This window comes from Anomaloglossus baeobatrachus, chromosome 1, assembly GCF_048569485.1.
Source record: "Anomaloglossus baeobatrachus isolate aAnoBae1 chromosome 1, aAnoBae1.hap1, whole genome shotgun sequence".
In the NCBI taxonomy this organism is placed as follows: Eukaryota; Metazoa; Chordata; class Amphibia; order Anura; family Aromobatidae; genus Anomaloglossus; species Anomaloglossus baeobatrachus.
The window spans coordinates 117461037-117473400 of NC_134353.1; the positions used below are offsets into that span (position 1 = coordinate 117461037).

The 12364-nt window shown below is 41.4% G+C and overlaps 1 protein-coding gene across 4 annotated transcripts in view; it reads left to right on the forward strand.

Annotated features, from left to right (window-relative positions):
* The window catches only part of LIMCH1 (LIM and calponin homology domains 1), a 391967-nt gene that overhangs the window by 342627 nt on the left and 36976 nt on the right, over positions 1 to 12364 (forward strand). For all 4 annotated transcript variants that reach the window (XM_075346998.1, XM_075346997.1, XM_075346999.1 and 1 more), the window contains 4 exons: positions 988 to 1016; positions 4390 to 4497; positions 7008 to 7100; positions 9833 to 9967. In XM_075346998.1, the coding sequence (XP_075203113.1) occupies positions 988 to 1016; positions 4390 to 4497; positions 7008 to 7100; positions 9833 to 9967 (365 nt within the window). The remainder of the gene's footprint in view (positions 1 to 987; positions 1017 to 4389; positions 4498 to 7007; positions 7101 to 9832; positions 9968 to 12364) is intronic.

A 12364-nucleotide genomic window follows, 5' to 3' on the forward strand; every position in this document is an offset into this window, starting at 1 on the left:
TAATCCTTATCGTGAGAAGGGACAAATTGCGCAAAAATTGTGCACACTACTGTGCTACTGAGGAACCTACTCAGTCTTCATCACACCGTACCCCTACATTTTTAAACCGAAATACTTCATGCAAAATTGGTTCATGAGATTAGAGAGCAAGAGATTATAATCTGGTCTTTTCTTCACTAGCTTTAGTTTGGAAATTCAACTAAGCTGATCCTTCATGAAAAGATGATTGAGGATAGCACTATCCCATATAGTGCAGCTAATGCCTCATTCACACATCCGTATTTAAACACATACGTGAAAATATTTTATTGAATTTTCAGCTTGCACCTGTTCACACCTTTTGGATGTGCTGGTGAGTTTTTTTTATATTTGGATCCCATTCCTCTCTGACTGAGCCCTCTGCCCTTCAGCCAAAGCGGTTTTATTTTAGCTGGATTCTTCCTGCCCACTACTTGTAGGCTTTTTAACCCAGATAGAGGCGTATTAGGATAAGGTCCCAACAAAGAAATAAGCCTTGTCGTTGGCTGTTGGGCTCGCATGAATTGGCCAACCTATAAGTTAAGTATCTCATTTCTAAACATAGTTGCAATAGCACTAATGGAGTATTCCCATATTCAATGTTTGCATATTCTAGCTTTTCAGGGCTGCTGTATATATTTTTGTCATTTTCTTGATACTTTCTACATGCCTTATGATGACTATAACCTGGTCTGAGCTGCACCGTTCCTTCTGCTGCATGTAAATACATACTGATTAATAAGTTTCCATATTCACTAGTGATGGTTTCCAAATAGCAAAGGACATTTTAATTCTAATCTAATAATCTAGTTTATTCCCATTTTTCTATGCATCACATGGATAATGTAGCCATGCCCAGGCTTCAGTCATTGGTACGATTATGCACTTTGTTAATATTCTTTGCATACTTGAGTCTTTTTATGCAAGAGTTAAAAGAATAAAGTTGTTTTATTCGCTTCTGTTTGACAGGAGAGCCGGAAGTCAGTGGGAACTCATCAGTAAGTAATTTTACTTGGCGTGTTTGTGTTGTCGGAGTGCTCACACTTTATTCTGCACAACGGAAGAAGCGGCAAAATATTTCACAGTCTGCCAAGCTAAGACAAAGCACAGTAACGTCAGCCGCAAGTGTTTATCGGCTTTATTAGGTTGTGTTTGTCTGATCTGTCAGCAATTACTTCTTCTACCTCAGCGCTTGTTTTAATCGGCTTACTTTAGCGTAAGTGTTTAAAGGGATTCTAACCTTCACCATGTTCCTCCTGCTGTAGTGCCTCTAACTCTGGAGCAGGCATCTTAGACAGGTTTACATGTCATATGTTGGTTCGATCAATGCAATTTTTTGGTTGTATGTCAGTATGTATTATATTATGGAGCATTATCCCTAATAAATCTCCTGTAGATACAGAGCAGCTCTCAGTACGACTGCCAAACAAGAGAAGAAATGTGGGTCACACTGACTATGGGGGATGCCATAATAATGGATACTCCGCATTCTCAGAAACAGATATATCCGCATTGACGTCAGGAATGCTGATGATCTTTTCCTCAAGCAGGAATGCTGTTAAGGTTTTTTGTTTTGTTTTTTTATGTTCTGAGTAGATCAAAAATTTTCACAGGATCCTGGTCAGGGACACCATGAGCGCTGGACAAGAGCCCTGTGGTTCACCTCTTCCCTTCCGGCCTCCTTTTTTAATTACTACTACCGTGTTTTTCCAAAGATAAGACACTGACTTATACTTGTTTTGCCCCCCAAAAAGCACTAGGGCTTATTTTTGGAGGAGGTCTTATTCTTGGAGAAACATGGTTTGCGGGTAAGTTTCCCCCCAAAAAAGCAGACCCCCCCCTACTTCCCAAAAGACTCATACTTACCAGAGCCGGATGTCTGCGTTGCTCCCAGGTACTCCCTGACTCACACATCAGATCACACACACACACCCCCCAGATCACAGACAGATTCACTCACTCATCACATCCAGCGTTAAAGAATGCTTCCGGCCTCAGGGAATGATGGGAGGAAGTCACGTGTCCGCAGGGCCTGTTGTAAGCAAGCATTGTGGCAGGTCCTTGCGCTCCACTGCACAGCCTCTCAGGATTCTGCCGGCTAGAAGAAATTGGTGTCGCTGGATGTGGGGAGTATGTGTGTGATGCGATGTGTGTGTGCTCTGTGTGTGATATCGGATGTGCGTGGGGGGGTGCGATCACTGCAGGTGCTATGCTCGGCGTCTGTAAGTGTGATTGCTGGGTGCCCGCTGTCTATAATGAAGTGTCCTGCAGTATTCTTTAACTTTTTTAGCTGCATAGACACTTCATTATTGAACCGTGACTAGGGCTTATTTTCGGGGCAGGACTTATACTTAAGCCGTGCACTGAAAATGCTGAAAATCCCTGCTAGGGCTTATTTTTGGGGAGGTCTTATTTTTGGAAAAACACAGTAGTTGCAGCATAATGATGGGTTGCATAGTTTGTCTAGTCCATAGAGTTCAACCTTGTTGATCCTACTTGATCAAAAAAGAAGCGGAGGATACTGGCACATAGGAAGGGGCTCTCTGGTTCTGGTTTGGCAGCTACAGAATACAGACTACCAAGCTGCTGGACCCGGGTCTTGTGAATTAGCGTTGGGGAATTAAATTAAATTACTTGGTCAAGAGGAATAACTTGATGCTCAAGGCCCCAATTCAAAATCTGGCAAAAATAACTTTCATCATACTCAGATTTACGCCAAGGCACCAGTATCTGAGTGTGACGTCTACCTCTGTCCCCTAAAGCTATGCCACAAGGGGACTCAATAGCATTTTAAACAATTCGAATGAATTAGCAGTAGTCACCTTATATAATGAGAAAAGGACCTGTATCGCTTTATTATACCTTTTTAAAGGAACTTTCCAAATTCAGACTGATTATAACACTGTCTGATGCTGTAGTCAGAATTGTAGTAGAGGCTCCAACCGTGGCCTACATTGAGGATTCATGCTTCACTTTTTAAAAAAAAAAAAATTTAAGTAAATTCACAGACACAAAAAAAGTCAGTTGTCTCAGTTGGGAGGTGTTCATGTCATGGGACAGATCTGATGTTAAGTCGGTTTTGGTGCTCCATTCTCATTATGGCTGGGATCATAGTTCTGGAGTTCATTTTTGAGGGCTGAACTAAAAAACTCGGGAATATGAGTAAACTCCTATCACTGCAAAACCTGTAATACGCAAGGTCAACCGGTTGACTGCCCATCAAGTATCTGTACCGCTGAAAGTATGTGAAGTGAAACCATGCCCCTGCACAGTGTCCAAACCACGCCCCTGCGCAGTGGCGGATCCGCAACCCCTGCGCAGTGGCGGATCCGCAACCCCTGCGCAGTGGCGGATCCGCAACCCCTGCGCAGTGGCGGATCCGCAACCCCTGCGCACTGTGACCAGCTCATACATAGTCAATTACTGCATAATCTTCAGTTGATCACCTTGGGTGGGAGTGATTTGGCCACATGTACAGCCCTCCCCAGCTTTACTGATGCTGCTAATTTATTCCTAATTCTTGCCCCTATTATGTGAATATAACTGGTGAAGTAGGGTCTGATCCATTATACGATCTACAATATTTAACAGATGCTATATAAGACTGGTATTTGTAGATAAGTTATGCTAATTTAGAATGCCAACTGACAAGCTGGGCCTAAATCAAAAGTAATATTTTGGCCCAGAGCAATTAATCTTCTACTGCATTCTAAGTAAGACAATGTAATGTGGACTGACAGACTCCTATTAGTAACACAACCAACATCTAACTAGATGCTTAAGGGAAACGTATACTCTTAAAAGTCAGGAAAAGGGGAAAACCTTCTCATTATGTGTATATAATTTATTTAATAATCATTTTTGTTGAATAACTTTGTAAATACATTGTATTACTTTTCTAAGGATAGTGCCCAAGTTTACAACCTGTATTTAATTCAGAGCTTCTTTCTTAATTCTGTTAACTTCAGAGCTGAAATTCCCCTTCATTCCTTTCTGAATTGCTGGTCTGGGAGGTGCAGTCTTTACTCCTGGCATTATACTCATAATAATCCTATGTCAGAAAAACAAGGAGATGTTTGTTAATTTTATTGGCTATTTCCTATGATGATCAGCAGAATTATGAATGCAGCTCTTGGGTTTGGGATTCAGGCTGTAAGCCCAGATCAGTAGCAGATAATGAATTTGGAGAGTCACTTACTCAACTCTTTTAGTACATTATTTCTATATTAGACAGCGATAGTTTTGCTGTATTCACAAGTGGTATGAAGAAAAAATGCAGCATTTAGTTTTGTATGTGACACCACCATGATTTCTTTTAGGAACAGCTGTACTGTCAGGAAAAAAATATAGATGACTTATGTCCTTTAATAGGTGTTTCAGCCCCCTGCTAATTCCCCGAGTCGATTTTGTGCTTGGGACCCAGAAGAAGAGCGGAGACGGCAGGAGCGATGGCAGCACGAGCAGGAACGGTTACTGCAGGTACTAGAGATGGCATTACATGTATCATTCATTAGAAGGGTATTCCAACTCTCCGAGGTTATCCTCTACCCACTGGTTAGAGGACGATAAATAATAAAAGTCCCAGCGATTGCACCAACTATAACCTTGTAAGTGCTGAAATACTTATTTTACTTTTAGAAGTATATGTATGTTATGGCCCCAAATGCTATATAAAAAGAGGTATTCGTAGAAATTAAGGTATTATTTTCTAATATGGCAGGGTAAGGCAAAAGAATGGAGGATCTCAATAATCCTATATGCAAAAAAATTCAGATTTGATTCAATCTGAGGCCTCAATGATGGAAAAGGTACCTTGAAAATCTGCTTCCTCTGGAAATGTAACAGATGTAAATGCTTCGTTCTCAATATGTGACCCCCCCGAGCTTCTTCAATTTACATGGTGATTATGCTGGGGTCCATAGGAGCATGTAGATATAATATTACAAGGAATCTGGCAGCGCAGAATGACTGTTTAAACCTAGTGGAGGCACTTTGTGCACCCTTGGGGTGGCTGATCAGTTCAGTGCACCTTCCCACCTACTTATTTTCCATCTATCCCAAATCTTTTCTGGTTCTATAGTCAAAGCTGTCAATCAAAGATGAGGGGGGAGGATTTAGGGAAACTGTAGGGGGAAGGTGCATGTAGATGTTTGGCCACACCAAGAGTGCACCAAGCGCCTTTACTTGGTTTGAACAGTCATTCTCTGTTGAAAGTCCTTTTAATCCCCTTACAATCTATGACATACTTGTACATCCAAGGTTGTGTAGTTCCCTTTGATGCGGGCTCACATGGCAAGCCTGCATGTTTCCCTACACATGTCAACTGATCTTATAAGCCAACATGTGTCTGTAACAGGCGCAAGGAGATCAGAGATGCCCCTGTCCCTGATAACCAGTTAATCCCACTGTCAATCTCTGACAGCGGGATTTAATGTGCACCCGCTTAGAGCGCGTTATTCCCCACCCCCATCGGCTGCCTTGTGACATGATCACGGGGCACCGATGGGTTGTCTTGACAGCCGGGGGTCAGCTGATGACCCCTGTGACTGTCATGATGATCAGCCTGTGAGGTCACTTAATAAAGACCTTCCTCTTACTGAAATAGATGACAGTCAGTGCTTTTAAAGAGAATATGGAGATCGGTAACGGTCATTTTAGGAGAACTTACAGCAGAATGTCGGTGTCGACCTCCACCTCTTCTTCCTCTTCCTTAGAATTTTAAAAGCACTGACTGCCATTTCTTGTCTGACTGCAGATTTTACCAATTTTTTCCATGATTTGAGAGTGAAAGATAAATCCAGGAGGAGAAAGGATCAAAATTAACTGATAAGTTATATTACATAATTGTTTATTTTTATGTGTACATTAAATTGGTGTTGAGGGAAAAATGAATGGCTGTGCAACCTCTACCTCACAAAGTGACGCTCTCTGGAAGAGGTCTGATATGGAAACTGATGCTTCCAGTGTCGAAGATGCTCATATAGGAAGCTATGGGACACATACCCCTTATTTCAAAGCTGGAGAAAAATGTGCCCTTAGAGTATATCTCCAGTAAGACCTCATTCACACATCTGTATTTCACTTCTGTTCTGTCCATGTTTGTTATGAAGATAACAGGCTCCCATTATAGTATTATAGTCTATAGAGCTGTTTACAGGTGTTTTTAACAAATCGAGTATGTGCAAAAGAAAAAAAAAGACACATCCGTCTGCTGTCCATTTGTTTAATAGATGGGAGCAGTTTGGAATTTTTGCATTTTTTTTTTTACATGCAAGAAAAACAGATGTCACCCCACAAAAAATGGACGCCTGAATGAACCCCAACAGTTTTACTTGTGCTTTGACACCTCACACTCAGAACATTACCTCATATTATAGTGAATAGATCTCTTCAAGCTTTGTGGCTTTCTATTTTAGGACTGGAATTGTGGCATTGCTATAATTATGTGATTTTTGACAGGTTTTAAGGGTGTGGGGTGTGTGTCTTCCCCCTATTGCAGGCTACTTGTAGTCTTATGTTCATACCTGCGCATTGTTCTTTCTCGAAAGCTGATGTAGAAATATTTTTTTCTAATGATTAATGAATATTTATTCTTTTATATTAGCGGAGAGCTGATGGGGACAATTTGGCTTGTCATTTATGAGGAAAAGACTAATTTCAACCATATTAGATTTATTTCTGTTATGAGTGTAAAAAGCCTGTTCAGATGGGCAAGCTTTTGATCTCTGGCTCCACCTATTGGATGAATGTTATGCCAGAAATCAAGTAGTCTTCCTTCCGAAGAGGCAATTTGTATATTTAAGTTCCCAGAACAGCATTTTATGGCCCATAAGTCTCCTTACACTGCATGGCCCATATGTCTCCTTACATCGGCTTGGCACTGTCAAAGAAAATCATTCCCTCTTTTCTTTTTTATCATAGATACATTTATAACTTACAACAACTCCTTGTATTCTCACATCTTAAATAATTGTCTCAATTTTCAACAGGAAAGGTACCAAAAAGAACAAGAGAAATTAAAGGAGGAGTGGGAGAAAGCTCAGAAGGAGGTGGAGGAGGAGGAGCGTAAATATTACGAGGAGGTATCTACAAACTGTAATGTGTAGTCTAATGCATAATTAAATTAGTATCTACATTTCACAAAGAACCAAGATATTAAAGGGAAGGTGTCGTAAAAAAAAATTCAATAACTGCAAAAATGTAAAGTATTAATGTTTTAATGTTGTATTTAAATATTATTTGTTTTTAATTGAGCAATATATAAAAAAAAATAAAAGTTTGCTATTTTCCACAGTTAAACACTAGGGGAGCAGCTTCTGACATCCTACAGAAATCCCACTGTAGAAATAGCCTGGATTACAGCTGCAGTAAAGTGGGCAGAATCTGCTCTCCTGTGTGTGATGTCACCTCCCCCTCCCAATCTGGGTGTTTCCAAGGGATAACAGAGAATGAAATGTAGAGATACAGTGCGTAGCCATTTTGTTGGTGACCAGAAATGTCTAAAGTGTCACCAAGGACAGCAGGAGTATCACACAGGATAGGATTAGATACACAGCTCAGCAGACAGTATCACACAGGACAGAATTGGATACAGCAACTCAGCAGGCAGTATCACACAGGATAGGATTAGATACACAGCTCTGTAGACAGTATCACACAGGATAGGATTAGATACACAGCTCAACAGACAGTATCACACAGTATAGGATTAGATACATGGCTCAGCAGACAGTATCACACAGGATAGGATTAGATACACAGCTCAGCAGACAGTATCACAGGATAGGATTAGATACACAGCTGTGCAGACAGTATCACACAGGGTAGGATTAGATACATGGCTCAGGAGACAGTATCACACAGGATAGGATTAGATACATGGCTCAGGAGACAGTATCACACAGGATAAGATTAGATACACGGCTCAGCAGCCAGTATCACACAGGATAGGATTAGATACATAGCTCAGCAGACAGTATCACACAGGATAGGATTAGATACATAGCTCAGCAGACAGTATCACACAGGATAGGATTAGGTACACGGCTCAGCAGCCAGTATCACACAGGATAGGATTAGATACATAGCTCAGCAGACAGTATCACACAGGATAGGATTAAATACACAGCTCTGCAGACAGTATCACACAGGATAGGATTAGATACACAGGCCTGTAGACCGTATCACCAATACACACACAGGCCGACAGGTGGCAGGCGGAAGGGGGGGTGTTGAGCGGGGGGGGGGTTTGGAGACGTAGCAGCGGCGGTACTCACATGCAGAGGCACACAAACACATAGCAGCAGCGGGGGGGAAGAGTGGGGGCTGGGTAGAGCGGAGGGAGGGGGTGTCATTGGAGACGGTAAAGGCTGGGGGAGGGGCGGCAGCAGTAGCGGGGACTGGGTAGAACGGAGGGAGGGGGTATCATTGGAGACGGTAACGGCAGGGGGGAGGGTAGGCGGCCCGTACTCACACATCCCGGCGGTTGACGGGTAAAGTGGAGCAAACAGCATACGCTGTGAGCTCCACAATGATTGCGCCGATCTCCTCCCTCTGCTGTGATCTGGACAGCCCAGGGGGCGCGTCCAGGTCACAGCAGACGCCTACTCTAACGTTACTAGATGGGGTCGGATCCCGACCACTGTTCTCTATGAACAGGGGCTGCCATAAAGGAATGAGTAACTGTCGTTACACACAGCAAATCCAGCATGGCAGCCCCCAGTGCCTCCAGTAAAATTAGAATTAAATAAAAACTAAATAAGCAGTGATTTTAATTTTGTATTAAAAATACTTGATTTCATAATCAATCACTATTTTTAATACAAAAATAAAAAACCATGACACCTTCCCTTAAAGCTGTATAAGCAGTAAATTAGTAAGCCAGTAATTTCCATTGAGACACTACTTTTGCTGCAACATTCAAGCCCTAAAATAACATAGGATAGTGAGGAACAACTGAAATTTCAAATATGTAGAGCACATACTATAGATACGCTACTTTAAAGATACACAGTACCTGTAAAAAGTTTGGACTCCTGTTCATCCAATGGTTTTCCTTGTTCGTATTGGAATGCACGTTGTAGATTCAGACTGAAGGCAGCAAACCCACAAAGGATCAGTTTGTGGTTTCTGAGGCTGGTATCTCTGAAGAACTTATCCTATGCAGCAGAGGTAATTCTTGGTCTTTGGTTCCTGGGGCAATCGTCATGAAGGCCAGTTTCAGCTGCTTGACAGCATAAAAAAGTGGGTGTCAAGCTCTCATCAGAGTGCATTGAGAAATCTGAGGTTTAACACACATGGTGGTTTGCTTCATTCATGTTTTCTAACTTCTTGTTTCTATATGTGTTGCCTTCAGACTAAATCTACAATGTGCACATTCCAACCTGAGAAAAATATAATTGGAAAACCTTGATGTCCTATGGCACTGTTGTGTGTAGTGAAACATCATGGCTGCTAAAGAGGGAAAATGTTCTGAAGGGCGGATCAGGTAGTTTGAGGAGTCTATCATAGCTGTATTGAGGCCTGTGCAAAATTCCAGTAGATAAAGAGTATTAAGTGCTTGCACCTTGGTTACCAGACTATATAGTGTCGAAAATGGAAAAGGCATAATTCCTGTACTGTCGTTATATTAGGTTATACAACCTTTACGAAAATGGGAAACACTGTCTCTCTTATAGGATAAACGTTAAGTTTCTGTGGAGTTCTCTTAAAGCAAAATTATAGTAGCACGTTTCTTGGTGGCAAACATCAGTTTCATCATTTGTTGTCAGATTATCTGGAAACTTGTAATAACCAGCAATGTATGTGCCTTTAGGAAAGAAAAATTATAGAAGACACCGTGTTGCCATTGACCACGTCACCGGTCAGCAGTGTCCATCATGGTTTGTCTGAAACAAATGGGAGCTCCGTCTCTAACCACAGTGAACCAGGAGCAGGCGTGCACGGGGAGGTATGAGCTTATGAGGAAAGTCTAACAGTATCCGATGTGTTGGGTCTGAATTGCAGCAACTATGCCGATTTTATCTTTCATTGTGTAACCTGGAGCAGTGCCGCACCCTGGTTGTGGCTGCAGTTGACAGTAGCTAAGTCCCATGTCAGCAAATAATAATTTTCAGCAAATTTTCAGTTTCAGAAAATAATTTCTGTTTTTCAAGCTATGGCGTCATGGACACAATTATAATTATTATTATTATTATTATTATTATTATTATTATTATTATTATTAATATATTACGGTCTGATCTGATGCAGCCTGCAATAAGGGCAGAGACTATGCTTACAGTGCTGGGTCACTTTCTGAGCTGCTTGCTATAGTTTTGATAAAATTACATTTATTTCATACTTCCACTTTGCAAGTCCTTTCAATAATGAGCTTATTCATGAAGCAAGACAAAAAGATTAACGGCACTCCCAAAACTGCAATGTGAACAGGTGCATAACTGAACATAAAATTACAAAAAAAGAGACCGTTGCACTCTGGAATGCTAAAGCATGAAAACATGAATGTAAGAATATAGATATGCATTACTGTTAAAGATATCTAAGAAAAAATTGAGATATTTAGCATAAAAAAGCGACCATTTTATATCTGCCCAGTAACCACGTTAAAGCATATCTCATATTATTGAGTACCTACTCTGAACTGAAGCGCCTCTCTGGGCTTAAAAACCTCCTGTGTATGGGCAAGTAGGAACCTGCTATAGAGAATAAAATCACCTGTGGCTAGTGGGGGAAGGGGTGCAGAAGGCATGACCCCCATTAATCTAGACAAATCTTCTTTTGTAATGTTATATCATGTTCAGTTATGTACCTGTTCACATTGAAGTTTTGGGAGTGCCGTCAGTCTTTTTGTCTTGATTAATGGGGGTCATGCCTTCTCACCATGCACCCCTCCCCCACTTGCCACAGGTGATTTTATTCACTATAGCAGGTTCCTACTTGCCCATACACATGGACATGGAGGTTTTTAAACCCAGAGAGAGGCTTCAGTTCAGAGTAGGTACCCACTAATATGAATATGCCTTTACGTGGTGACTGGGCAGATATAAAAATGGCCATTTTTGTCCTCTAAATATCTTTTTTTTTTTTTCTTAGATTTCGTTTAGCAGTAATGAATGTCTATATTCTTACATTCATGGTTTTCATGATTCAGCATTTCAGAGAGCAACTGTCTTTCTTTTTTTGCTATTCATGAACCAGCTAACCCTGACCCAGCTTTTGATGGACAGGTTTTTGCCTATACCGTGCATATTACATCCAATAGCTGAAAGCTGGAGCTTTTCTTCTGTACTTGCAGCAGATAGTTTATTCCACTGGGGAAAGTTACTGTATTACAAGGCAGTGACTCTCAATTCTGGCATGTAGTGGGGTCCTCAGCCTAGAAACCCCCTATATGATTTCCATATATAAGCAGGTGATTGGATGCAGTGGCGGATAGAATGAGGAGACATTGGTGACTAAACAAACAACTGTTTTATTAACTTTACACATATTAAGGATTATGAGAGATAAAGAAATGAGACAAGTAACCGTGGTAAATCCGAGAACTTCACGTAGGATAAATCAGCAACACAGATATAATAATAATAATTTTATTTATTTATATAGCGCTATTAATTCCACAGCGCTTTACATACATTGGCAATACTGTCCCCATTGGGGCTCACAATCTAGAGTCCCCTATCTGTATGTCTTTGGAGTGTGGGAGGAAACCGGAGTATCCGGAGGAAACCCACGCAAACACGGGGAGAACATACAAACTCCTTGCAGATAGTGTCCTTGGTGGGATTTGAACCCAAGACCCCAGATCTGCAAGACTGCAGTGCTAACCACTGAGCCACCGTGCCGCCCTGCAGAATATATGCAGAATATGCAGAATATAATCAGAGAATTCATTACACAGTATTATTACACAGTAATATTCTTACCACTAACTCAGTCAGCGTTATCATCCACTAGATCCCCTTAGCAGAGAAATGTCAGTGTTACTCTATTCGATACTGTCGTCTACTTATCTAAACTATACTATACAGGGACCATGATGAGGTTGGAGATGCTACTCGCTAGGCCGCAAGTCTAAATTGGGGGATTTCTACACACCCTCCACTGTCTAGCCACCTTTGTGCTTTGAAGCGCAGCCTATGTCCGCACTCAATATTGCATCTTTGTACAGGAAGCAACGGCCAGTGGAAATGGTAATCTGCAACTGGCGTGGTTACAATCTTCTACTTAAGTCATGGATCTTCCTCTCAGCTCAGGTCATGGATCTTCCTCTCAGCTCAGGTCATGGATCTTCCTCTCAGCTCAGGTCATGGATCTTCCTCTCAGCTCAGGTCATGGATCTTCC